This window comes from Vicugna pacos, chromosome 23 (assembly GCF_048564905.1).
Source record: "Vicugna pacos chromosome 23, VicPac4, whole genome shotgun sequence".
NCBI lineage: Eukaryota > Metazoa > Chordata > Mammalia > Artiodactyla > Camelidae > Vicugna > Vicugna pacos.
Window position 1 is genome coordinate 9,258,125 of NC_133009.1, and position 27,417 is coordinate 9,285,541.

At 38.1% G+C, this 27,417-nt stretch overlaps 1 protein-coding gene and 1 long non-coding RNA gene across 6 annotated transcripts in view; one reads left to right on the top strand and one right to left on the bottom strand.

Annotated features, from left to right (window-relative positions):
- The window catches only part of LOC116279904 (membrane cofactor protein-like), a 281,425-nt gene that overhangs the window by 128,090 nt on the left and 125,918 nt on the right, over nucleotides 1-27,417 (top strand). For 2 of the 5 annotated variants that reach the window (XM_072948464.1, XM_072948462.1), the window contains exons 12-14: nucleotides 17,804-17,851; nucleotides 20,489-20,536; nucleotides 22,817-22,864. In XM_072948464.1, coding sequence (XP_072804565.1) covers nucleotides 17,804-17,851; nucleotides 20,489-20,536; nucleotides 22,817-22,864 — 144 coding nt within the window. Of the gene's footprint in view, nucleotides 1-17,803; nucleotides 17,852-20,488; nucleotides 20,537-22,816; nucleotides 22,865-25,480; nucleotides 25,529-27,417 lie in introns of all 5 variants that reach the window. The other 3 variants (XM_072948465.1, XM_072948466.1, XM_072948463.1) reach the window with 3 other exon arrangements.
- LOC140688715 (uncharacterized) lies at nucleotides 4,000-14,363 on the bottom strand. Its single transcript, XR_012063467.1, has 3 exons — nucleotides 14,338-14,363; nucleotides 13,475-13,546; nucleotides 4,000-4,218 (listed from the first exon to the last, which is right to left on the bottom strand). It is a non-coding gene; the product is annotated as an uncharacterized lncRNA (long non-coding RNA).

The following is a 27,417-nucleotide window of genomic DNA, read 5'->3' on the forward strand; positions in this document are numbered from 1 at the left end:
TGTGAATCAGTTAAAATTTTCCCATAATTTCTTCCACATGATCCTGATTGTTCCTGGAGCTACAAAGAAAAAAAATCTAATCTGTCTCGCACAGAATAGTCTGTCAGATATTTGAAAACTGGAGTCAGGTGCTGATGGTCCTCCTGGTTTTTCTTTATTTTTAGGAGGATATTTATCTCAAAGTGGGGACTTAAACTTAGGTAAAACTGCCCAATTTCCCTACTGTGATTGTAAACCCTTCCCAGTATAAAGATCATTCTCCTTAGTGACTAAACTTAAAAGACTGAGGAAATTAAATGTGTCAGTTCTTGACATATAATCCCAGGAAGTAGATTACTTCATTCCTTATTATTCTCCTCTAAACAATGAAAGAATTTCCCCAAAGCTCAGATCATTCTGTGCTGTTTTCATTTTTCAGATTCTTATTTGGGCTCATAAGGACTCAATGCCCTTAGTTGTATTTGTTGTTGACTAGTAGACAGTCCTTCTCATCTTTTTATTTTTAATCAAAGTATATTGATTTATAATATTAACAGTTTGGGTGTACAACATTATGATTCTATGTTATAAATTATTTTATATAATTTATAAATGATTTTATATTTATAAATTATTATTTATATAGTTATTATTTTATTTATAATTTTTATAATTTATAAATTATATACACTTAGCAATATTTTGGGGATGTCTCTTCAGGTAAAGGCAACAAAAACAAAAATAAACAAATGGGACTTACACCAAACTAAAAAAGCTTTTACACAGTGAAGGAAACCAGCAACAAAACAAAAAGGCACCCTACTGTAAGCGAGAAAATATCTGCAAATCATATATATTCAATAAAGTGTTAATATCCAGACTATATGAAGAATTCACACCACTTAATATCAAAAGAACAAACAATCTGATTTTTAAAATGGGCAGAGAACCTGAACATTCTCCCAAAGAAGACAGATAGCCAGCATGAAAGATGGTCAATGTCACTAATCATCAGGGAAATGCAAATCAAAACCACTGTGCGATAGCACTTCACACTTGTCAGAATGGCTGTTACCAAAAAGACAACAAATATAGTTGGTGAGGATATGGAGAAAAAGGACGCCTCACTCACCGGTGGTGGCAGTATAAATTGGCATAGCCACCATGGAAAACCGTATGGATGTTTTTCAAAAAATTTGAAATAGAACTACCATATGATCTAGCCATTCCACTTCTGGGTATTTTCTGAAAGGAAACTAAGAACACTAGAAAAGATAAACGTACCCTATATTTACTGAAGTACTATCTGTATTAGCCCAGATATGGAAGCAACCTAAGTGTCTATCGTAGATGAACAGATAAAGATGTGATATACATGTACAATGGAATATTACTCAGTCATAAAAAATGAAATCTTGCCATTTGTGATGACATGAATGGACCTAGAGGGGATTATGCTAAGTGAAGTAAGTCAATCAGAGATTATACATAGCATATGATTTCACTTATGTGTGCAATCTTAAAAACAAAATAAGTGAACAAACAAAACAGAAATAGACTCCTAGATACAGAGAAAACTCCAGGTTGCTAGCGGGCAGGGGATTGAGGGAATGAGCAAAGTGGGTGAAGGGGATTAGGAGGTACAAACGTTCAGTAATAAAATAAATGTCACTGTGATGTCATGTACAGCATAGAGAATAAGTCAACAGTACTGTAATAAGTTGCATGGTGGCAGATGGTAAAGAGAATTTTTGTGTTGTGTATAATGTACAGCTTCCAGCCTCTGTATGATTGTAAAAAAGTGAATATTTTTTAATATATTGTAAGAAACTAATATGCCGCAATAGTGATTATGTTGTAATTTTTCCTGACCTGATTTCCCAGCTCTGTGAGGTTCTTTTATTGGAACCCACTTCACTCTCCTGGGTAAAAATTTGAGTATCTACCCACGAGTCTAAACCATCGTTCAAGAAAAGCCATGAGACAACTTTCCCCATAAGCATCATGCACACTGTGGAGAAGCACGCTGAGGCACTGGAGAGCCCGTTAAGTAAGGCCAGGGATGGGAGAATTAAGGGCTGGGATATGGTGTCATTTTTATCTTTTCCTATTGGTTCACGTGCTTTGAACTATCTAGCAGCAGGGGGAATCTACAGAGATATTCGGTAGGCTGCAAATTATGAAGGGCAGTTCACAGATAGGATTCTGTAGCAGGCCTCACTTTTTAAAAAAAAGAAATTAAACATAGAATTTTATTGGATTGTAAAAGTTGATATATATTCATTGTAGACATATTTGGAAGTCACGCATAACCCAAAGATTAAAATGATCACCATCCATAATTCTACCACTCATGATAGTTAACGTTTTTCTGTGAATCCTTCTAGCCCTTTTGCCCAGATGTCAACTGCGCTCAGTTACCATTATAGTGATAATGTAGGAAGTCATTTGATTCTTTTTATTTGTTATTTAAATTCGTAGTAAAATAATTCAGAGTTTAAAAAATTAATTATAGAAAAGGCAAAACTATGGTGATAATGAAAACCTCAGTGGTGCCCAGGGGTTAGGTAGGAGGTGGGATTAACAGGCAGAGCACTGAGGAATTTTAGGAAAATGAAAATATTCTTCCTGATCCCATAATATTGCATACATGTCATTATGTATTTGTCAAAACCCATAAAATTTGCAACACCAAGAGTGAAACCTCATATAAACCATAACTTTGAGTGATTATGACAAAGGCATAGGTTGTTTCAGGGAAATAAAAAGCAATCAACAGTGGAATTAGTATAGTGCATGGATAAGTATTTTTAATTCTGTTGTGCACCTTTGCATCAGTACCTGACATTGGGGTCATAGTGGCCAATGTCCCTGTTTCAGGTTGTATTATTAGCTGTTCATATGGCTCTAGTACTCCCGGTAGTATGCACTGTCTGTCTGTGGGAGGTGGCAAACCGAGTAATATAGTAGGGTTTTGTTTGTTTGTTTGTTTTGTTTTTGTTTTTGTTTTTGTTTTGAGCAGAGAAAGTTTTATTGCAGGGCCAAGCAAGGAGTATGTGTGGCTTGTGCACAAAAGAGCCAAACTCCTAGTTGTTTTTAATAATTTCCAGGAATCTTTGACCTTACGAAGTCTACCACCTAGAAATGATCAGCAGATTTCAAAGGGGCAACAGGATCCAATAATAATCTGGTCATTCCAGGGTGGCAGAGACTTGTATGAGCCTCTTTCTGGCCATTACAACTGCAGTGGCAAGAACAATGCCAGGTCTCTTTCCGGGTGTTCTCTGCTTTGCTCACCCAGATCAGAAGCTCTTCTTCCTCGAGACCCACTAAGGAGGATAAGAGGGATGGCAGAGGGCTGTCTGAGGGATGCGGTGTGAGTCTAGAGCACAGGGGAGAGTCCAGCTCAGTGTTCAGGGACTTCTGAGGTGACACTATAATGGCTGCTTGACTATGCAGTATGTAAGTTCTGATTGCTCTGTCTGCCACGGGATACTGTAATACTTAAGAATAATCTAGCTTCTGAGTGTCTTCCAGTTATTGAATTCAGGTCCCCAGTGAACTGAGACTTTTAGCTTGTTCTGAACCTAAGAACCAAATGGTATTTAGGCTGAAGTGAAAAAGTTGAGCATGTATCAATGAAAAGATAAAGGGAGAGATGGGCATCACTCACCCATTTGTTACCCTTTTCTACTTAGGTTCCAATTAAAAGGCAGCTCTGCTAGGCACTGTGTCTTGGCTGGAGTGAAAAGCCTTTGGAAAAGCAATGTGTCTGTGTGTGAAGGTGACTAGAAAGAGTAACTCTGCAGCCTGGATGTCTTCCCTTATTTTTTTTCCTAGTGTGTTTCACATGTCATTTAACTAAATTATTGGTAAATGGTCCTTTGTTGGAAGAATTTTTTAAAGGTCTAACAGGTCTTATACATCATGTATTCACGTTACTTAATCTATAAGTAATTAGTTTAATGGTGGTGTTGAATTTTGTGGGGAAGATGTGGGGAGAAAGTAGATGACATACAGTTACACCAAAATGTATTTATTTATTTACTTTTTTATTTCACCATTTAGGAGTAATTTCTCTTAAAGTTTTATTCCCTCATATTTCTGAACTATTTATTCAGCATGTTATTTACTCCATAGTATTTACTGAGGAAGGTTTCCCATGTGCCAGGACGTTCCACGCAGGGAGAGGGCTCAGTAGAGAAGTCTTGTCTCTGCTCTCATGGAGTTCATTTTGTACTTGGGTAGGCAGACAATAAACAAGAAAATAAATCAGTAAACAAATTAAAAATAGAATATACAAAATAGCATGTTAAAAAGTGATTTGTTACAGAGAACAAAAACATTTCTATGATAAATTATTATGGCACAGTGAGGTGAGTCAATATTTGAAATGATGAGGTGAGGTGCCATAAATTTCCAAACTACCCATTTAAATAAAGTACACCAAAGATTCAGAAATTGATAAATAGAGAAAAATATTTTATATACCAAGACATCACTCATGTATCCTACTCTATTTACTAAGGCAAGGCAAGATTTTTTAAATTCCCTTTTTCTAATAATTAGAAAATATTTTACTTTGGATTTCATTAAATTAATTTGTTGGAAATCTATTTTGACATCTTATGGAATTAAGATGGAACTTTAAGAACACTAATACATATAAAATTCATATATACAACAAACTCAGCCTTCCCAAGACACAAAAAGTTGAAAATAAATATAGGTAAACTTTGGAAAAACATAAACACATCGCTAAAATCGAGGTAGGAGAATTTAATCATTATTTGACATACTAAGGTCCTCATTTTTTTATATACACATTGACAAGCTTGGGTATCTTCCTAAATTATTATCAGATTACAAGCATCAGATTAGTTTTAGGGAAAGAACTGCTAGAAAGAGATACACTAAAAGCAGCAAGATGTGACAGCTGATAGCTTGGAAGAATTAAAAAACAAAAGAAGAAGAAAAAAAGGCATTCCCTGGAGCTTTTAATCTGGCTACGAAGTGTCCTACGGGAATCAATGTGTTCTGGTGACACTATTGTATGTTTTGTATTGGTCCTGATGGTAATGATCTTGAGTCATCAAGAAACATTTATATCAGCTGAAAATGATAGTTCACGTTTAATAAACTTCACAAAGATTTACCTGGAACTTCAAATCTTTGAGTGCCAAAACCCTGTCTGTCCTGTTCCTCACTATCAACCCAAGACTCTTATGACGCCTGACATAAAAATAGGCAATCAAACTGTTGCTGAAAAACGAACCTAATTGCATTCCAAACTGATTAAAAACTTACCTAGCTGGAGGGTAGTTTTTACTTTTGCAATAAACTGTAATTTAAGTCTCACCCAAGTGAGTTCCCTCCCTGAAAAAGCCTTGCATATTTAAATTCCATCTACTTATGTTCTAATAGAAAAAAAAACACTATTCATAACACAGTTACAGGGCACAATTATTGTATAACCATTTTGACTGAAACTCTAAGGGAACCTAAATTTCTTGTGTTCTTTTCAGAAATTTTTTGTCCAAACCCTCAACTGTTCTTATCGGGAACCACACAGGAGCTTCTCTGAAGACCTTCCCTATGGAAAAAAGTACAACGGGCTGTCTGTATCTACAGATCCCACATCCAAGGATTCAACCAACTGAGGATTCAACCAACTAGGGATCAAAAAATTAAAAAATAAAAAAACCTCCAGAAAGCTCCAAAAGGCACAACTTGAATTTACCCCAGGCTGGCAACTATTTACACAGCATTTACATTATATTAGGTATGACAAGTAATCTAGAGATAACTTAAAGTATACAGGAAGATATGCTAGGTTACATGCAAACGCTATATAACCCATTTTATATAAGGGACTTGAGTATCCATGGATTTTGGTATCCACAGGGATTCAGGAACCAATCCCATGTGGATACCGAAGGCAACTGTATCTTACCAATGTGACCCCCACCCAGATAGAGAGATGACCTTCAGCCTCACTGGGGAGAGCACCCAGTGCGTGCTGCACAAGTGCCTGTCAAGGGAACTGGTTTTGGAGCAGCCCTGCAAATGCAAACATTCTGGTCCTGCTGGTCAGTGTACCCAACTCCCTAGAAGGATCAGCACATCTAGGTGAAAAACCTGCATATTTCTACAGTGACAGTCACTTTTGCTTGTGAACGTGACCTTGTTATGAATGTCAGAGGCAAAACTACCTGGTTCCAAATGTGCCACACTATCCTGAGATTGGCGATATTGTGATGACCCTTCCTTCTGGAGTGAGGAGTGTGGGATGGTGAGGAGAGGAGGGGGCAGAGAGTGGGGAGAATCAGTGAAGCCCAGCTTTTATACAGCATAGTTTCAAAGCACTGAAAACAAATGCCACAGAAAATGCTCTGCTTGTGCCATCTCCTTTCCTGGTTGTCTTTATACTAGATGGATGGGTGTGCAGAGCAAAAAGCCCAAGTTGATGTCAGTAATTTACTTCAGAATTGATGACATTATTGAGTGTAGGAGATGGCAGCGTAGGAAGACCCAAGGCCTATCTCCATTCACGGGCACATGAAAATTACAACTATTTACAGAGAAACTATTGATGAGAATGACCAGAACCTACCAAAAAAGACCTTCCACAACTAAAGATATAAAGAAGGAATCACAACAAGATGGGTAGGTGGGGCAGAGTTGTGATAAATTCAAGACCCACACCCCTGTGTGGTGACCCCCACAGATGCCAGAATAACTACAATTGCAGGGGTTGTCTAAGGAGTGAGGGGTCTCTTCCCACACTGGGCTCTCCAGCCTGCAGGTCCTGCACCAGGAAAACTAGCACCCAGAATGTTTGGCTTTGAAGGCCAGTGAAGTTTACTTTTGGTAGAGCCAGAGGGCTGTGGGAAACAGACTCCACTCTCAAAGGGCGCACATAAAATCTCACACCCAAGGACCCAGGGCAGAAGCAGTCGTTTGAAAGGAACTTGGGTCAGACCCACCTGCTGATCTTGGAGACTCTCCTGGAGAGGCAGGAAGCAACTGGATTCACCCTGGGGACACAGACACTGACAGTGGCCATTTTGAGGAGCTCATTCTGACACGTGGACACTGGTGCTGGCAGGTACCACGCTGGACTCCCTTACTCTAGCTTACTGGCCTCAGGACCCAACCCTGCATCCACCCACTGGCCTGCAGGCATTACTGCTGGGAGGCCTGAGGCCAAGCAACTAGCTGGGTGTGGACACAGCCCCACCCCCCAGTAGGCTGCCTGAAGATCCCCTAAACCCACATGGCCCTTGCATGCAGCCAGAGACCCGAGGACTCAGCGACACCCACCAGTGTGTGGACACCAGCCCCAGGACAGCTGCAGCCCCACAGTCTACCATGGCATGACTCAGTCTACCCACCAATAAGCTGGCACCATCCCTGGAAACCTCTGGGCCCCAGTCCTACCCACTATAATTGGCAAAAACCCTTTGAAAAACATTTATGCAATGTATGCAGAGAATAATACAAATACTCATGCCAACTAGTGCTCCTAGGAATCCAGCCGAATGAGATAATGCAAAATACAAAAATACTGCATGCATTTTGACCTAGGGTTTCATTACAAATAAAACTTGAAACAGGTTAACTCTACAGTAGAAATCTTGGGGTACACTAGGTTACACCCACTAGAATAATTTATATTAGTTTGCTTCTGTCATAATATTTATTTCTATTGTATAACTATGTAAACCTTAGATGCATGGAAAAAAGTACTGGAAGGCAAAAAAGTACCCAGCATTTATGAGTAGTAGCATTATGGATAACATTTGTCTTTTATTCTGTTTTATAGTCTTCTGTAATTATGTTATTTTTATGACAAAAATATTACAGTTTAAAGAAAAAACAGACTTATCTGAATACACAAAATGAGATTGTATAAATAAAACCAGTGACTTTTTATATTAGAAAAAAATTAAGATTGCATACAGAAAAAAATCAGGATGAACTGTCACAGCGTGAGAGCTCCTGTTTGATCATGTTGTGTGACAGACTAATGTATTTGTGGCTTTTTTCTTCCTTTTGGGAACACGTGATGGTCTCACAGTTAATAAGTTTTATGAAGGGTTTGCGAAGGAACCCTAGCATCCTTAACAGTAAGCCTCCACTTATAATAAATGAAATGTAAAAAGAGAGATTAAAACATCTTACACTGTAATTTCAATTAGAAAGAAAATAATAGTGAATTCAGGCCATAGTACAAAGTTTCTGTACTTTGAACCATTACAAAAAAGAATCATTCCTCCTGTTTTAATGTGGCTGGAGGACTAAAGTTCCCCTTTCGTTTATAACGTAATAGTCTTCAGGATGGTGGTTGTGACCATCTACAGAAATTGAAAGCCACAAAGAACAGTTTTCGAAGCCTGTTTTTGTGATCTACCTGTGTGAGGGGAATAGAGTCGGCCATGTGCCTCACACAAGAGACATGTGCAGGACCATGGAGGGCTGAGCCCAGGGCTCCAGGGCTTGTTCTGGGCAAAGGTTACAAACTGCTGTCTCCCTGCTTATTTATAACCCTGTGGTAGAAAGACTACTGCGCTAGATAGATTAAATCAGGAGCAGAGGGGAAATTGAAAGATAAGCCTGTGGGGGTGTTTTTAACAGCAGAATTTATAGTTATATTAAAAAACCTCATTGGCATCCTCTAATGGGACTAGATATTAAGAGGAGAGTTTAAAACCTGTAGGTTGGATTTTTCATGCATTCAGTGACCTTGTTTTACCACCTAGGCATGTTCTTTGCTGTGGTCTTTATCTTACCCCTCACTGTTCCCTGTTGGATAATTCTAAAGCCCCCTAAAAGGGTTAACTACAGCCTTATTCTCCTAGAAAATGTTAAAAACTGTACTTGCCTCTTCTTGGAAGCCAAAGATCAGTAAAAGAAAGCCTCCAAAAAAAACAAAAAACAAAAAACAAAAAACAAAAAGCAAAAAAACCCCGTAACTGATGGAGTCATTTTTATAAAGAAGAGCTTTGACATACATTATGGATAGAAAAGTATTTACAGTAAAATAAATATATAGGACATTAAGAACTTTGTTTTTAAAGAAGTTTAGAATTTTAAGGACTCAAGTTTTACAAAAGAAAAAGGAGGAGGAAGGGATTTTTCCGAAGCTATTAATGAGAACACTGGTATCCCAGAGTTTTGCTGGGACACTTCAGATGCTGCCCTCTATAAACTGACCCTCTAAGGGCACTAAAAGTACATAGTGTGTCCCACTGGTACACATACCACAGGCAGCCACCGTGGAAGAACTGAGACTTTGCTTTGGCTGTTTAAAAAGTAATACATCTTTTATAAACATCATTTACTAAATCAACATCTTGACTGGGAAGAGAACACACACAGCTTCTATATCAGTTGATTTAATAATAACAAAACCAGTGAAGTCGGTGTTAATGAGATCAATCAATCAAATCAATCAATCAAAAAGCTTGCGGGGCAAACTCTATACTCATGAGAAACAGCTTTTAACTTTAGATGAACAGTTTTCTAGAGCAAACATTCCCAACAAATACAGTCTCCTAGAGAGGCTTTATGGAAATTGAAGTTTTGAATTTTCACAGAGGATGCCAACATAAACTTCAAAAAAAAAAAGGCAGAATATCACAGGAGAACTTCTCACAATCTAGTCAGGAACTCAATTTCAAGGTAAAATAATGAGTAGAGAATTAAAATTAAATTAAATCTTTATCCTTCCTAATTAATGTCCTCTGTATTGTGGCTTGACACATAAATACACTATGCCCTCTTCCATTTCAAAAAAAAGTATTTTGATGCTTTATTTGGCCAAAGTCCTCATGTCAATAATCTGTTCCCCTTAATGTTCTTCATTGATGTAGGTTATTTTTTTTTTAATTTTAGGCTTTTTGAAAAATTAAGACTGAATTAAATTAGTTGAGACTTTTCATTTTCTATTTCTGTGCTAGTCTGCAGTTAATATGATCCAGGGCAAATGATTCTCTCTTCGTCTGAGAGACAGTCAAATGATCCTCCCACTCCTCCCCTTCAGCTACTTCATTCCTCATCCTTACGGACTAGACTTTGCTCGTCAACTGGATGATCAAATTCCCAAGTCTAACTATTGATTTGTTTCACCCACGGGATGCTCACATTAGTCATCCTCAAGCATAAATAGGATTCAATAACCATTTTATAAAAAATTTCTTTAGAAATTTTTATCTTGCCTAATCTGAACAATCTCAGATCATACATCATTTCTTCATGTGTTATATCTCTTAAAACCTGCCTCTTGTTTTTTCCACATTCTATAAAAGTATAATGTCCATGGCAGGAACATTTTCTCTAACTAACAGCAACCAGGGGTGTGGCTGGAAAAAGGAAAAGATCACGGTCCTCTTTCATTTTAAAGGTCAGGGAGCAAATGTTCCAAACAGGTAAGCAACTTATAATGAAACCTCTTATGTAGGTATAATTCATAAAAATTTCAAAACATTAAAAAAATTTTTATTTTTGGCTTGATTCACTTCTTGAGGTAACAAAATGCCATTTATTTGCATGTTAGAAATAATGCGTCACTAAAATTAGAGGGAAGTACTAAGTTTAAATTATCAGAATGCAGAGTCCCTCCTTTTAGAAACAATGGGGCCGAGGAATCCTTCAGTCACACTGTCCACGGGAGTGAAGCTGACAGTCAGCTAAGTAAGTGTGGTTACATACGGCGGGCTGATTATTTTTATCTGCAGCTCAAGATTTCCTCACAGAACAGAAAGACCCAAAGGTCCTTACGGTAAAGAAGAAAAAGCCATGTGAGAGACTTAGTGGTCATTTAGCCAGAAGAGCAGTTTATCTCAGAGCCAACAAGACTGATAAGAGATGGCATCGTGTGGAACAAAGTGGCCTGCTCTGTGGGAGACGCAGGACCAAGCCAAGCCTGGAAGGGCGTAGGCTGAGTCAACCTCTGATCCAGGAGACAATTCAGAAACTACTGAAGCTGTGCGTTGTGGTAACACTCTTAAGTGGTGTTCAGCACACCTTTCATTTAGTAAATATTTACGGAGCACCTCTCTGGACCAGGGGCAGTTCTAAGGCTTGCTATGTGTCCATCAGTGAAGATGGACAGAAATCCCTGCCTTGATGGAGTTTGCTTTCTAGTGAAGGAAGAGACTAGAAATAAGATAATTAATAAATTATATCACAGGGGATAAAGGCTATGAATAAATAGAGCAGAGTAAGAGCGATCAGGCATGCGGATGTGAGGGAGATACCATCTTTAACACGGTGGTTAGAGTAGGCCTCGTTGAGGAGTGTTTTTAAAGTGAGATCTTTTCTGTGTGTGTAATCTTTCTATTTTCGTCTCATTTTAATTTCCTAGTAAGTCTGCAAACTGCTTATGCTTTTTCAAAAAAAAAGAGGAGATTCTTTTTTTATGCCCTGGTTAGAGAGGGAAGTTGGAATGGGGTGGCCTGACAGTGAGACTAGCAGGGGAAGGACTAGCTAGAAATACTAGTGAAAGCGCTGAGGTGACGGTCAGTATCCAGCAGAAAGCAGCGTTGTGATCAGTTAGTGATGCCTTCCAGGGATTTTGCTGCATCAGGAAAAAGAAGGATTTTGTTGGGTAAAACTGCTGCTCGTCTCCCTCAGGGAATGCTGCCCCAGCTCTCTACCAAGTTAGATGGTGCGTCTTCACCTTGCCCTAAACTCACCCCAGGTTTCACAGTTTTAACCTCCTAACACTGAACTTGGTGAGCAAATCTGTCTTAGACTTTTATCACATAACTGATGATTTCATATGCCTCCTCAATCCTCAGCTTTCCCAAGTGCAGGATGTCTAGTTACCACATGCCTTTCCTCCCTCCCCCCACATTGTGTGCGCTTTCCCCACGCTCATTAAATCCTGTCTCATCTTGTCCTCTGAGTCTCCGCTACCTTCCTCATCACCTCCCTCCTCCAGGACAATGAGCCCACTGTGAGCAGGGACCACCTACAGGCACACAAAATAATTTGCATTGAATGATTTTTGATCCCCACTTGTACAGTAGTCAAGATTAATAATAAGAAGAGCAAGAGTCAACATGTTTGTTTGCAAAATGCTTTACCATTTACTGTCTTCTTTGTTCCCCAAAGCAACTCTGTGCAGTAGAGAGGCCCAACAGTTTTGTTTTCCCAAAGCCGAGAAGAATTTGAGGTATAGAGAAATTCAGTGACTTGCTTAAACACGTGAGTACGATGTCATTAAGAGTTAGGGCTTTAGTCCCAATTATCTAACTCAAAATTTTGAAACCACCTGCATATTCCATTGATAATTGTAGTTGCCCATTTCGGAACCTGATTCTGTATCACTAAAATTCAGGATCCAGAACTGTATAGTACAAAGCTGAAACATTTCCTTTTTCTCTTTCAATATTCCTTTTTTCTCTATTTTATTGGATTTGTTTTAGCTCCTCTGGTATATTGAGCCAGTATCCTAGAGAACAGTACGCAATCTCTCCTCTTTCACTCTGTTCTGAGTTATTAGCCTATAAGAAAATGACAATATTTCTGTAACGGTATCCGTCCATATTAAGGTTTTACGAAAACTTTCTGGTTCATTCACAAGACTTGTAAGTTTTTTCTCCAATTTAACCTCCCCAGCTTGACAACTCACGAGTGAAAAAAATATCATCTGCACATTTGATATTTTACTATGTATTTACTGCATCAATAATTGGTGATGAATGTTAAACAAGAAAGTCGTGATCACTGAGGAATAATACTGACTCCTCCCTTCAGAGCCCATTAATCCTTGCCTACTGTTTCTGCTTCTAATCCGTTCCCATTTTTGTACAGAAAGCCTCCTTGTCCACAGTCAGATAAAACCTTAAATCTTCATTGGAATTATGCATGGAGTTCAAAGCTATTAAGGCCACTCTGCTTCCTGCATTACCCTATGTTCACATTAACCACCATCAACCAACAGCACAACCGTTTCTTGCCCATATACTCACTAAGGTTGCATCCTCTCACACCCCATGGACCACTCATCATCCAAGACCACTTTCAGGCCATTAGTCATGGAACCACTTAGTCACTTTTCCTTGGAGGCCCATATCACGTGGCTGTACAACCCTCTACTCTTCCTCATGCATGAGTCTCAATGTTGCCCTTCCTCATGCTGTGAAACTTTGGTTCTGACTCAGTCTCCTCTTTGTCTCAAGTGAGGCCATCAGCTAACTTCCATGAGAAGGTAAAGACTACCTGAGGAATGAGGAAGTACTGGTAAGTGTGGAGTGAGTGAATAACCTGTGTTCCGATCTTAAATCCCTAACGCCAGCCTGTACTTGAAACCTGAAGGAACTGGTATGGTGTGACTGATCATCTCATTCACGGAAAAGAAAGTGCTCATTAAATAACCCACAAAGAGGCAGAGGCGCACTCCAGGTAAAGATCCTGGGCTTTGTAATTAGTAAGACCTGTGTCCACACTCACTTACTAGCTATGGGACCCTCAGCAAAATACTTACCCTACCGAAACTTTATTTTCCTTCTGTGTAAAATAGGGAAAATAGTAGCTTCTACCTCACTTAACACAGCACCTGATGATGAATGTCAGAAAATGTTAATTATTGTTATTTATACATGGTTATTATTTCTGACATTTAAAAGTGATTAAATACTTCTGCTTATTGTCAGGTTTCATATACTCTCCTGGGAACTACTGCTGCTCCTAATTGTGAGCATTCGCTGAACAGAAAACAGAACTTATACCTTCACTGCAGGGGAAGAAGGAAGCCTTGTGTAAGGCTGCAGTGCAAAGCTGCTCACATTGTGAAGCCTAAATGTCTCAAGGTTGTGGCAAATGATATTTACTAATCAGAATTACCAACAGGATACAGAAGTCATGAAGTAAAAATTGCATTGCTTTCTAGACTATTTTTCTCATGTTATTTCAATAGTTCAAATGGAAAACAGCAGTATTTCTGTATTAAACACAAATACATATGTGAAGAACCAGAAGCCAAACGAAGCAGGATATTTTAAGATAAATAAGACAGAGAATATTGTGCTTTCAGGGATACTTTAAGTTGTGCCTCCAAGGCTCCTGAGTGATGCATTCCTTTTCCTTTGCTATTGGGGTACGAGGATGGAAAAGTTGTACAAAACTGATTCATAGCCATTCGTGCTGCCCCCAAATATAAACAGACAAAACAATGGCAGAATGTGAAGTCAAATGGTTGTCTTTACAAGAGTTCATTTAAAAAATATTCTACAAAGTGCTTAAAATATCATTTGATGTGGCCTCATTCCTGCCAGGTTTCCTGCCTAAAACATGGTTCCACCTTTCTCCCGGTCTAGGTTGCATTCACCCAGCTGAGAATTCACTCACCCAAGAAGCTTCAGTCCAAAGTGATGTCTTTCTTTGGAACCCACAGCAGCTTCCTTTCTATGCCATTAAAAAAAATCAAATTGTTTTCTTTAAAACTAACATGAGCTCATTATTGAAAACATATGAAATACAGAAAGATATAAAGAATATTAAAATTGCCTATAAGAGCCTCAACAGTAGTTAGTATTTTACATTTGCAAGAATATACTTTGAAATTCTATTGACCATATAACATTGAATTCTGATTTTTTTCTCACCAAATGACAACCATCTCTCCCATCATTTCCCCCAAGTTTTATCTAAACACATCCCATTGTATTTGACATCTCATGTCTTGTTTTTTATCTATTAACTCTATTACATTCGTTCTCTTGCTCATTCATTCATTCTTCAAACACTGAGTAGTCACTTGTAAGGTACCAAACTTTGTGCTTATGTGTTTTCTTTCCCATACTAAATTCACTTATGAGTAAAGGCCACTTTTTAAATTCTCCCCAAATTTCTGAGTATAGACTTTATCAAATGAGAAGTATACACTAAGTATTTGAGAATGAATATCAGAATTTCATTTTTCAACTTTTTGGAAACCATATTTTACATCAAGGTGCATCTCGAATTGTGCACATTGACTACCTTCCCCCTTTTAATAAAAAAAGTAGTAAGTCTTTAAGAAATTGTCTCAAATTTTCCTTTTAAAATTGGAAGTTTGGCCACACTGTGCCACAGGAGCAAAGTTAATCATTTGTGGCAACATGTGGTAGAAACAAGAAGTCAGTTAGAGTCTGTACCGAGCTTAACAGGTGTGTACCCAGGCCAGGTGCAGGGGCAGAGAGGGCAATACAGGTAAAGAAGCAGACTCCGAAGACACAGCCCCATGCTGAAGGACATGAGAGTGTTCAAAGGTGATGCAGGTAACACGTGATGTTGGGAAGTCTTGTGAGGTAGGAGAACAATGATGAGGGATGTGGGGGTGTCAGGCGAGCAGATGAGCCTCATCAGGGTTTGTCCATTGGTGGAAGGACAGTGTTCCTATCCTTAAAAATAAAGCAGCGGCCTCAGTGTGGCCAAGGGAGCCACACTGATATCCTGGATTATACAGTAGCTTCTTTCAATCTTGACTGTGAGTAGGGAAGGAGGATATGGTATTTGAAGCTGACTCACCTCCAAACTACCAAGATCCTGTTTACTTTCTTCTGATAAAACCATCATTAAGAAAAAGAGGCTCAAGGAAATAATCTCTGTGTTATGAGAGACTTGTACGTGTTCTGAAATGAGGCTCTTTTTATTTAGTTGCTCAGCTCTGAGAACACTCTTCCTTTGATGAAGAAGCAACATGGAAAGGTCAAGTCATTCATTATTCTCACTCTTATCTACTCGGTATCTCAATTTATGCCATACTTTCTTGTGTGCAACATAGCAACCACAACAGAGGGCAATAAACACTTCTTTGGAACTTGTAATTTATGTGAAATGCTGGCATTGTGATTATCAACAAATAAATTCCGGGGAATTCAGTAATCAACCATGCTGTCATCTAAATAAAAATATCCTGTTAGTTCAGTGTCCTTCCTTGACAAAGTTACTGTAAACCTGGAGAACACCTCAATTAAAATCTTGTCTGGAAAAGGGCCAATTCATTTCAACAGAATAAGAGCTGAGACTCATAAAATCTGTCAAGTGACTTCACAGAGATTCAAACACGTGCACTTGAAGATGCTGAAGCTCCCCCAGTATCTAGCGAAGCTCCTTTCTCTTGGTTGGATTGCTGTTATTCTTACATTCTCTTCTCTTGTGCTGAAAGCACACATTATCTAGTTGGGAAAAATACACTTAGGATATATAAATAGTCTCGATTACTTAAAGAAGGAAGTTGTCACACAGTATTTCTGTTTCCAAGTTTGTCATTTTTCTTTCTTATTTTCAAATGTTTATGATATGGAACGGGCTCATTGAGGAGAATTTGGAAAATGTAGGAGGAAGATACGAAAAACTAATCAGTCACATATAATTATACTGCCTAGTGATAACTACTGTTAATATTTTAATTCTTTTTCTGCTAATCTTTCTTCATATATATTTCTATATACACACAGATAGCTTTCTTTTAAAAACACCTTCTTCTTTTATAGAACAGACCCCACTCCTTAGAGACAGACTGGAATAAAATGTATGCTATATCAGTTTTTACTTTCTCCAGGAAAAAAAATTAATTTCTGTTTATTAAAAAGGCATCAAATGACGACAGAAAGAGGGGTCAAGGGAAATGTCTAGAAGAAAATTAAGGAAATTAATATTTCCTAATCTCTATTTCCAAAAAATTTTATATTATGATCTATACAAAAAACACGCTAAAATGTAAATAAAAGAATAATTTTTATCATAGAAGTAGCTAGCTTATTTTTATATGGATTCAGAATACACTAAATGAACTAAGAAAGCACGGCTTTTAAGAATTTGTCAAATTAATAAACATATATTGATAGTTTCTAAATAAGTGGCCCTGGAGTCTCAATGGGTCCACATCTTTGTAGATCAAAAATGTATTTGGTATGATATTACGTGCCTTGCTCATGATCTCTAGAAAAATAACAGGACATTTCTGGATGTTGCACAACAGATTCACAGATGACTGTGTAATTCTGGATTTTAATAGTTGTTTTTAGATTGTATTCTGCCATATTTACCCTGATAAATATGAAGAGTAAGCTGGACATCGATTTGAATTTCAATTTAAAACCATGCAACAAAGAGGAAGAAAACAAACAAAAGCAACTGACAAACTGGGACAAATAATTGTAACTTCTATCACAAACAAGGGTAGTTGGCTTCTTTAGAATTTAAAATTCAAAGACTAACCCTCCCCTAATCACATCTCAGCTGTGAGTTTACTTTCCTGTTTAATGAAGGTATGGAACTCACAGCTCCACTACTGGCATTTATTGTGTTTGTCTTTTTCCTGTTGTCCTACTGTTTTCAAAGATTCAGGGGAATTATTCATATTAACAGGGTTACTAGAGCACCTGTTAAGAAATGCTGTAAAGCTGGTACCCCGTATCGCCCTAGAGTACCGTGGTGAGTTGAGGGCTGTGAAGATTCAGGGGGACAGACATGATTTTGTTGGATGATACATAAAGAAGTTATACCCAATCAGAAAAGGATACAAACTATCGAGTATACTACTGCTAGAAGAGCTCTTAAACACACTTAGTTTTAGGATTTATACTTGACTACTAGGATTTCCATTGTAAACTACAGTGTTGTGTTGTACATTTTATGCATTCATCCTTACCTACGTGTAAAAATGTATATTTAGACTGAATTCCTGGGAGTAAACTTGCAATCTTCTGGGTGTATGTGGACTTTTATTTTGCGAAACAATCAGTCTTTTTCTAAATCAAGCAAAAAAATGAAAGCCATAATTTTGTATTGATAAGGCTGGTGCATTGATTCAAATTTATTTCTGCAGGTAACAAGCCTCCCGCTTCAGCCAATCCTGCAGGTCCAAACTATTCAGGTACAGTATCCTTTTATCCTAATATTGTTCAGAACTTTATACGTGATGGCTACCTAATCATGCCTTATTTTAATTTGCATTTCTTCGGTTATCAGTGAGATTCAACTTTTTCTTCTCTGTATTTCTTTATATCTTATATTCTTTCTTCCTTTTTCTACTGGCTTTCTAAAATAGTTTTTTGGTGATCTGAAACTATAAAACGAAGCCCTAGTACCATGAACTGAACTTTTTTCCGACTTTTTTTTTTTGCCTTATTTTCACTAGTCAGTTTTATCTTTAAGATTTTTATACTATGCTATAAGATGTAGGTTGCTTTGTATAAAATGCAGCTACATGAGGGGTACACAAATAGAATTTTGTAAGTATTCGATCATTGCAAAAGCACGCAGAGTCAGATTAGATCCCCTGATCTTTCTCTAGCCTATTACCTCAGTTAATCACTGTTAACATTTAAGTGTCTCTATATATTTCTGTAGATCAAAATTCTTATATGTGCACATGTAGTTTGATGGATTTTTCCTCTCTTTTTCTAACACTGAAATGGTATCATTCTGTTCATGTATTTCTACAACTTACACTCTTTGAATTTAGTGTCTTCTTTGGAATTGTATTTTGATTTATTCTTATCTTTACTCAAGATGATTTCAATATACGTCGTCGTATTCGAACTCTTCTCCAATCAGCGGTCCTTCTATGTGCTAAAGTTTCACATTAACAGATAGTTGCGTGTATCAATCTGTTCCCTCCTGGCTGTGAGTGTTGTGTCCTTCTTATTAAAGCTTCTGGACTTCCCCATGCTGAAATCATAGAAACATTGCAACCATGCATCCTGATTGCGTTGCTTGCATTTAAATCTTTGGTACATTTGAAATCGTTCAGGTATGTGGGACGACCTTGTGTTCCTCTTCACTCCACCCACCCCCAGCCAATGTCAAAATAGTATCATTTGTTGAGTAAATTGTCCTCTCTCCAACACTTTTGAGGGGCCAGTTGTTGTCACCCGTTAAATCCATTGGCGTTCTCGTCTTCTGTAAGCTCCCTTGAACACTGTCCCAGTCTGTGCCAACAGGAAATCATTCTTTTCACTCTACTTCTAGAATAGGTCATAATGTCTGGCAGGACGCTTTTGCCCTGAAATGTACAGACTACGCTAATCTTAATGTCTCCAGGTCAACTTTTATTTTCTTTTTCGGACCATCTCAGCTAATTAAGCAGCACTGGGTCCATGCACGTTCACGTCCAAGACTGTGCTCCATGTCCCAGACTGCAACCAGTTGCCTTCATTTTGCAAACTGAGACATTTCTGTTGTCCCCCCATTAAGACCAGTATTCCTACCACCCGCACCATTCTCCACCGCATAGAGTTATTATTTTTCTCTCTCCTGAGCATTCTTATTTGGCAACAGAAAGGAAACCTCATAGCCACTGAAAGGCAGGAAAAGTCTTTATCTATTGAAATGAACTGGGTGATTGCTGGCCGGGACTACTGATCAGCTGCTCTGCTTAAGTCTTGAGAGACTATTTGAATGTGATGGAAGGAATTATCTTCCTGATTTTAGGGATTGCACGTCTGGCTTCTCTTTACAGCAGCAGAAGCACGAGACAAGAGCAAGAATGGGTAGAGCACGAGCCTGGGCAGAGGGTACTCAGGGTGCTGGGGGGGCTCTGCTCACTCAAGTTAACAACACTGCTGTGAGTTTACTTTCCTGTTTAATGATGGTGTGGAAGTCAAAGCTCCATGACTGGCCTCTGTTGTGTTTGTCTTTTTCCTTTTGAACTTATATTTCCAAAGATAGAGGGGAATTATTCATATTAACATGGTAATTAGAGCTCCTGTTTGGAAATGCTTTAAAGCTGGTACCCCGTTTCGCCCTAGAGTACCGGGGTGAGGTGAGGGCTGTGAAGATTCGGGGGACAGAGGTGATTTTGTTGGATGATACGTGAAGAAGTTGTACTCATTGGCCCATCCCTGTTTAGTCACAAGGTCCTAGTGAAAATACACACTGTGACTATGTTTGCTGGTATGCTACATTGAAACAGTGGACCGTAAACACTTCTTAAAGACTGAGAAAACATTGGTTCTTTTTCATCTTGGAAGACGAGGGGAATTAATTGTTTGTAAGACAAAGCTTACGTGGAGAAGAAACTACCGGGATTAAAAGAAACATGAAAATCAACTCTCCTTATGGGATTGTTAATCATTTTTTTATCATCAGTTTCAGATACACTATACCAAAAGCACCAGGAGCAACATAAATGATGTTAAGTGAGGTTTAAATGTGCTAATGTGAAAGAATGTCCAAGACATACTATGCCGACCAGAAAAAGATACAAACTATGCAATATACTACTACTTGAAGAGCTTTTGAACCACACTAAGTTTTAGGATTTATACTTGACTCCTACATTTCCATTATAAACTACAGATTTGTGTTGTACAACTTATGCATACCTCCTCACCTACGTGTAAAAATGTATATTTAGACTGAATTCCTGGGAGTAAACTTGCAATGTTCTGGGTGTATGTGGATTTTTATTTTGAGAAACAATCAGTCTTTTCCTAAATCAAGCAAAAAAATGAAATGCATACTTTTGTATTGATAAGGCTGGTGCATTGTTTCAAATTTCTTTCTGCAGGTACCAAGCCTCCCGCTTCAGCCAATCCTGCAGGTCCAACCTATCCAGGTACAGTAACCTTTTATCCCTCTAACATTGTTCAGAACTTTATACGTGATGGCTACCTAATCATGCCTTATTTTAATTTGCATTTCTTCGGTTCTCAGTAGATTCAACTTTTCCTTCTCTGTATTTCTTTTTTTCTTATATTGTTTCTTCCCTTTTCTACTGGCTTTTTAAAATAGGTTTTCGGTGATGTGACACTATAAAATGAAGCCCTATTACCATAAAGTGAACTTTTCTCCGACGTTTCTATTTTTGCCTTATTTTCACTAGTCAGGTTTATCTGTAAGATTTTTCTACCATGCTATAAGATGTAGGTTGCTTTGTATAAAATGTAGCTTCATGAAGGGTACACAAATAGAATTTTGTAAGTATTCGATCATTGCAAAAGCACGCAGAGTCAAATTAGATCCCCTGATCTTTCTCTAGCCTATTATCTGAGTTAATCACTGCTAATAGTTTACAGTGTCTCTATATGTTTCTGTAGATCAAAATTCTTACATGTGTAGTTGCACATTTAGTTTGTAGATTTTTCCTCTGTTTTTATTACACAGAAATTGTATCATTATGATCATATGTTTCTAAAAACTTATTCTTTTTGAATTTAATGTCTTGTTTGGAATATAATTTGATTTATTCTTATCCTTACTCATGATGACTTCAATATACATCGTCATATTCAAACTCTTGTCCAATCAGCGGTCCTTCTAAGTGCTAAAGTTTACATCAAGAGATAGTTGTATATATCAGTCTTTTTCCTCCTGGCTATGAGTGTTGTGTCTTTCTTCTAAAATTCTCAAGACTTCCCCATGCTGAAATCATACAAACATTGCAACCATGCATCCTGATTGCATTGTTTGCATTTAAAACTTTGGTACATTTGAAATCGTTCAGGTATGTGGGATGACCATGTGTTCCTCTTCACTCCACAAACCCCCAGCCAATGGCAAAGTGGTATCATTAGTTGAGTAAATTGTCCTCCCTCCAACAGTTTTGAGGGGCCAGTTGTTGTCACCCGTTAAATCCACAGGCATTCTCGTCTTCTGAAAGCTCCCTTGAGCTCTGTCCCAGTCTGTGCCAACAGCAAATCATTCATTTCACTGTACTTCTACAGTAAGTCTTAATGTCTGGCAGAACACTTTTGTCATATATACAGGCTACGCTAATCATAATGTCTCCAGGTTAACTTTTATTTCTTTTCAGACCATTTCAGCTAATTTAGTAGCACTGAGTCCTTTCACTTTCAGGTCCAAGACTGTGCTCCATGTCCCAGACTGCAACCAGTTGCCTTCATTTTACAAACTGGGACATATCTGTTGCCCCGTTTAAGACCAGTATTCCTTCCTCCCGCACCATTCTCCACCGCATAGAGTTATTATTTTTCTCTCTCCTGAGCATTCTTATTTGGCAACAGAAAGGAAACCTCATAGCCACTGAAAGGCAGGAAAAGTCTTTATCTATTGAAATGAACTGGGTGATTGCTGGCCGGGACTACTGATCAGCTGCTCTGCTTAAGTCTTGAGAGACTATTTGAATGTGATGGAAGGAATTATCTTCCTGATTTTAGGGATTGCACGTCTGGCTTCTCTTTACAGCAGCAGAAGCACGAGACAAGAGCAAGAATGGGTAGAGCACGAGCCTGGGCAGAGGGTGCTCAGGGTGCTAGGGAGGCTCTGCTCACTCAAGTCACATCTCAGCTGTGAGTTTACTTTCCTGTTTAATGAAGGTATGGAACTCACAGCTCCACTACTGGCATTTATTGTGTTTGTCTTTTTCCTGTTGTCCTACTATTTTCAAAGATTCAGGGGAATTATTCATATTAACAGGGTTACTAGAGCACCTGTTAAGAAATGCTGTAAAGCTGGTACCCCGTATCACCCTAGAGTACCGTGGTGAGTTGAGGGCTGTGAAGATTCAGGGGGACAGACATGATTTTGTTGGATGATACATAAAGAAGTTATACCCAATCAGAAAAGGATACAAACTATCGAGTATACTACTGCTAGAAGAGCTCTTAAACACACTTAGTTTTAGGATTTATACTTGACTACTAGGATTTCCATTGTAAACTACAGTGTTGTGTTGTACATTTTATGCATTCATCCTTACCTACGTGTAAAAATGTATATTTAGACTGAATTCCTGGGAGTAAACTTGCAATCTTCTGGGTGTATGTGGACTTTTATTTTGCGAAACAATCAGTCTTTTTCTAAATCAAGCAAAAAAATGAAAGCCATAATTTTGTATTGATAAGGCTGGTGCATTGATTCAAATTTATTTCTGCAGGTAACAAGCCTCCCGCTTCAGCCAATCCTGCAGGTCCAAACTATTCAGGTACAGTATCCTTTTATCCTAATATTGTTCAGAACTTTATACGTGATGGCTACCTAATCATGCCTTATTTTAATTTGCATTTCTTCGGTTATCAGTGAGATTCAACTTTTTCTTCTCTGTATTTCTTTATATCTTATATTCTTTCTTCCTTTTTCTACTGGCTTTCTAAAATAGTTTTTTGGTGATCTGAAACTATAAAACGAAGCCCTAGTACCATGAACTGAACTTTTTTCCGACTTTTTTTTTTGCCTTATTTTCAGTAGTTTTATCTTTAAGATTTTTATACTATGCTATAAGATGTAGGTTGTTTTGTATAAAATGCAGCTACATCAGGGGTACACAAATAGAATTTTGTAAGTATTCGATCATTGCAAAAGCACGCAGAGTCAGATTAGATCCCCTGATCTTTCTCTAGCCTATTACCTCAGTTAATCACTGTTAACATTTAAGTGTCTCTATATATTTCTGTAGATCAAAATTCTTATATGTGCACATGTAGTTTGATGGATTTTTCCTCTCTTTTTCTAACACTGAAATGGTATCATTCTGTTCATGTATTTCTACAACTTACACTCTTTGAATTTAGTGTCTTCTTTGGAATTGTATTTTGATTTATTCTTATCTTTACTCAAGATGACTTCAATATACGTCGTCGTATTCGAACTCTTCTCCAATCAGCGGTCCTTCTATGTGCTAAAGTTTCACATTAACATATAGTTGCGTGTATCAATCTGTTCCCTCCTGGCTGTGAGTGTTGTGTCCTTCTTATTAAAGCTTCTGGACTTCCCCATGCTGAAATCACAAAAACATTGCAACCATGCATCCTGATTGCGTTGCTTGCATTTAAATCTTTGGTACATTTGAAATCGTTCAGGTATGTGGGACGACCTTGTGTTCCTCTTCACTCCACCCACCCCCAGCCAATGTCAAAATAGTATCATTTGTTGAGTAAATTGTCCTCTCTCCAACACCTTTGAGGGGCCAGTTGTTGTCACCCGTTAAATCCATCGGCGTTCTCGTCTTCTGTAAGCTCCCTTGAACTCTGTCCCAGTCTGTGCCAACAGGAAATCATTCTTTTCACTCTACTTCTAGAATAGGTCGTAATGTCTGGCAGGACGCTTTTGCCCTGAAATGTACAGACTACGCTAATCTTAATGTCTCCAGGTCAACTTTTATTTTCTTTTTCGGACCATCTCAGCTAATTAAGCAGCATTGGGTCCATGCACGTTCACGTCCAAGACTGTGCTCCATGTCCCAGACTGCAACCAGTTGGCTTCATTTTGCAAACTGGGACATATCTGTTGCCCCCTTTAAGACCAGTATTCCTTCCTCCCGCACCATTCTCCACCGCATAGAGTTATTATTTTTCTCTCTCCTGAGCATTCTTATTTGGCAACAGAAAGGAAACCTCATAGCCACTGAAAGGCAGGAAAAGTCTTTATCTATTGAAATGAACTGGGTGATTGCTGGCCGGGACTACTGATCAGCTGCTCTGCTTAAGTCTTGAGAGACTATTTGAATGTGATGGAAGGAATTATCTTCCTGATTTTAGGGATTGCACGTCTGGCTTCTCTTTACAGCAGCAGAAGCACGAGACAAGAGCAAGAATGGGTAGAGCACGAGCCTGGGCAGAGGGTGCTCAGGGTGCTAGGGAGGCTCTGCTCACTCAAGTCACATCTCAGCTGTGAGTTTACTTTCCTGTTTAATGAAGGTGTGGAAGTCAAAGCTCCATGACTGGCCTCTGTTGTGTTTGTCTTTTTCCTTTTGAACTTATATTTCCAAAGATAGAGGAGAATTATTCATATTAACATGGTAATTAGAGCTCCTGTTTGGAAATGCTTTAAAGCTGGTACCCCGTTTCGCCCTAGAGTACCGGGGTGAGGTGAGGGCTGTGAAGATTCGGGGGACAGAGGTGATTTTGTTGGATGATACGTGAAGAAGTTGTACTCATTGGCCCATCCCTGTTTAGTCACAAGGTCCTAGTGAAAATACACACTGTGACTATGTTTGCTGGTATGCTACATTGAAACAGTGGACCGTAAACACTTCTTAAGGACTGAGAAAACATTGATACTCTTTCAGCTTGGGAGACGAGGGGAATTAATTGTTTGTAAGACAAAGCTTATGTGGAGAAGAAACTACTGGGATTAAAAGAAACTTGAAAATCAACTCTCCTTATGCGATTGTTAATCATTGTTTAATCATCAGTTTCTGTAAGAGCATACCAAAAGCTCCAGTACTAACATGAATGTTGTTAAGTCAGGTTAAATGTGCTAATACGAAATAATGTCCAAGACATAGTATGCCAACCAGTAAAATATACAAACTATGGTATATAATACTACTTGAAGCTTTTAACGCCCACTAAGTTTTATGATTTATATTTGACTACTAGTATTTCCACTCTAAACTACAGAGTTTTTTGTACATTGTATGCATACATCCTTACCTACATGTGCAAATATATATTTAGACTGAATTCCTTGTAGTAGACTTACAAAGATGAGTGTATGCGTGTTTTTCACTTGAGTAATAATCATTTCTTTCTTAAGCAAATGATGAAATACATAATTTTGTTTTGATTAGGCTTGTGCTTTGACTCAAATTTTATTGCAGGTAGCAAGACCGCCTCTTCAGCCAATCCTGCAGGTCCGAACTATCCAGGTTCAGTAACTCTTTATCCTTCTTATATTATTAAGAACTTTATAGGTGATGTTCCAAATCATGTTTTATTTTATTTTACATTCCTTTAATATCAGTGAGATTCAACTTTTTCTTCTCTATGTTTATGTATTGTATTTTTTCTTCCTTTTTCTATTGGCTTTCTAAATTACTTTTTCAGTGATTTGACTCTATAAAATGAAGCCCCAATTACCATGAAGTGAACTTTTTTCTGTTGTTTGTATTTTTGCCTTATTTTCACTAGTCAGTTATTTTCTTCAAGTTTTTTATACTATGCTAATAGATGAAGTTTGCTTTGTGTAACATTTAGCTACATGACGGGTACACAAATATAATTTTGTAAGTTTTCAAACATTTTAAAAGTATTCAGAGTCAAATTAGATCCCCTGATCTTTCTCTAGCCTATTATCTGAGTTAATCACTGTTAATTGTTTAGAGTGTCTATATATATTTTTGTAGATCAAAATCCTTATCGTGTAGTTATACATTTAGTTTGGTAGATTTTTCCTCTGTTTTTCTTATACAGAAATTGTGTCATTCTGTTCATATGTTTCTGAAACTTATGCTTTTTCTAATTAACGTCTTGTTTGGAATTGTATTTTGATTTCTTCTTACCCTTATTGTGATGACCTTACTATATGTCGCCTATTTTATCTAACTGTTCTCCAATCAGCGGTCATTATATGTGCTAAAGTTTTACATTAACAGATAGTTGCGTGTATCAATCTGTTCCCTCCTGGCTGTGAGTGTTGTGTCCTTCTTATTAAAGCTTCTGGACTTCCCCATGCTGAAATCATAGAAACTTTGCAACCATGCATCCTGGGATTGCGTTGTTCGCATTTAAATCTTTGGTACATTTGAAATCATTCAGGTATGTGGAATGAGCTTGTGTTCCTCTTCATTCCACCCACCCCCAGCCAATGGCAAAGTAGTACCATTTGTTGAGTAAATTGTCTTCTCTCCAACTGTTTTAAGGGGCCAATTTTTGTCACCCATTAAATCCATAGGCGTTCTAGTCTTCTGTAGGCTCCCTTGAACTCTGTCCCAGTCTGTGCCAACAGCAAATCATTCTTTTCACTCTACTTCTAGAATGTGTTTTAATGTCAGGCAGAATGCTTCCTGTCCACAATTGTACAGGCTACACTCATGTTAATGTTCCCAGATCAACTTTTATTTTCTTTTTCTTACCATTTCAGCTAATTAAGCAGCTTTCAATAAATTCACTTCCAGGTCCAAAACTGTGCTTGATTTCCCAGACTGTAACCAGTTAGCTTCATTTTTCATACTGTGACATTTCTGTCATATTCCAAATAAGGCCAATATTTCCCCTATCTGCACTGTTCCCCACCTCATAGAGTTATTATTTTTCTCTCTCCTGGGCATTCTTATTTGGCAACAGAAAGGAAATCTCACAGCCACTGAAAGGCAGGAAAAGTCTTTATTTACCGAAATGATGTAGGTCCTTTCTGGCTAGGACTACTGATCAGCTCCTCTGCTTAAGTCTTTGGAAACTATTTTGACATGGTAGAAGGAATTATCTTCCTGATTTCAGGGCTTCCACCTCTTGGTTCTCTTTCAAGCAGCAGAAGCAAGAGAGAAAAGGAAGAATTGGTAGAGCCTTAGCCTGGGCAGAGAACACTCAGGGTCCTATGTTGCTACCTAAGAAATGCAGTGACGCTAGTGGGTTAAATAAAAACTTTAAATTTACCAAGGAACTCCCAGCTAACTAAACACATTGTTATAAAACTACTGAAAACAAAGCAAAAGAGAGAAAGAAATGAAGAATGGAAGGAAGGAAAGAGGGATGAAAGAAGGAAGAAAAAGAACAAAGGAAGGAAGAAAGAAAGAAATAAAAGGGAGCCAGCAAGAGT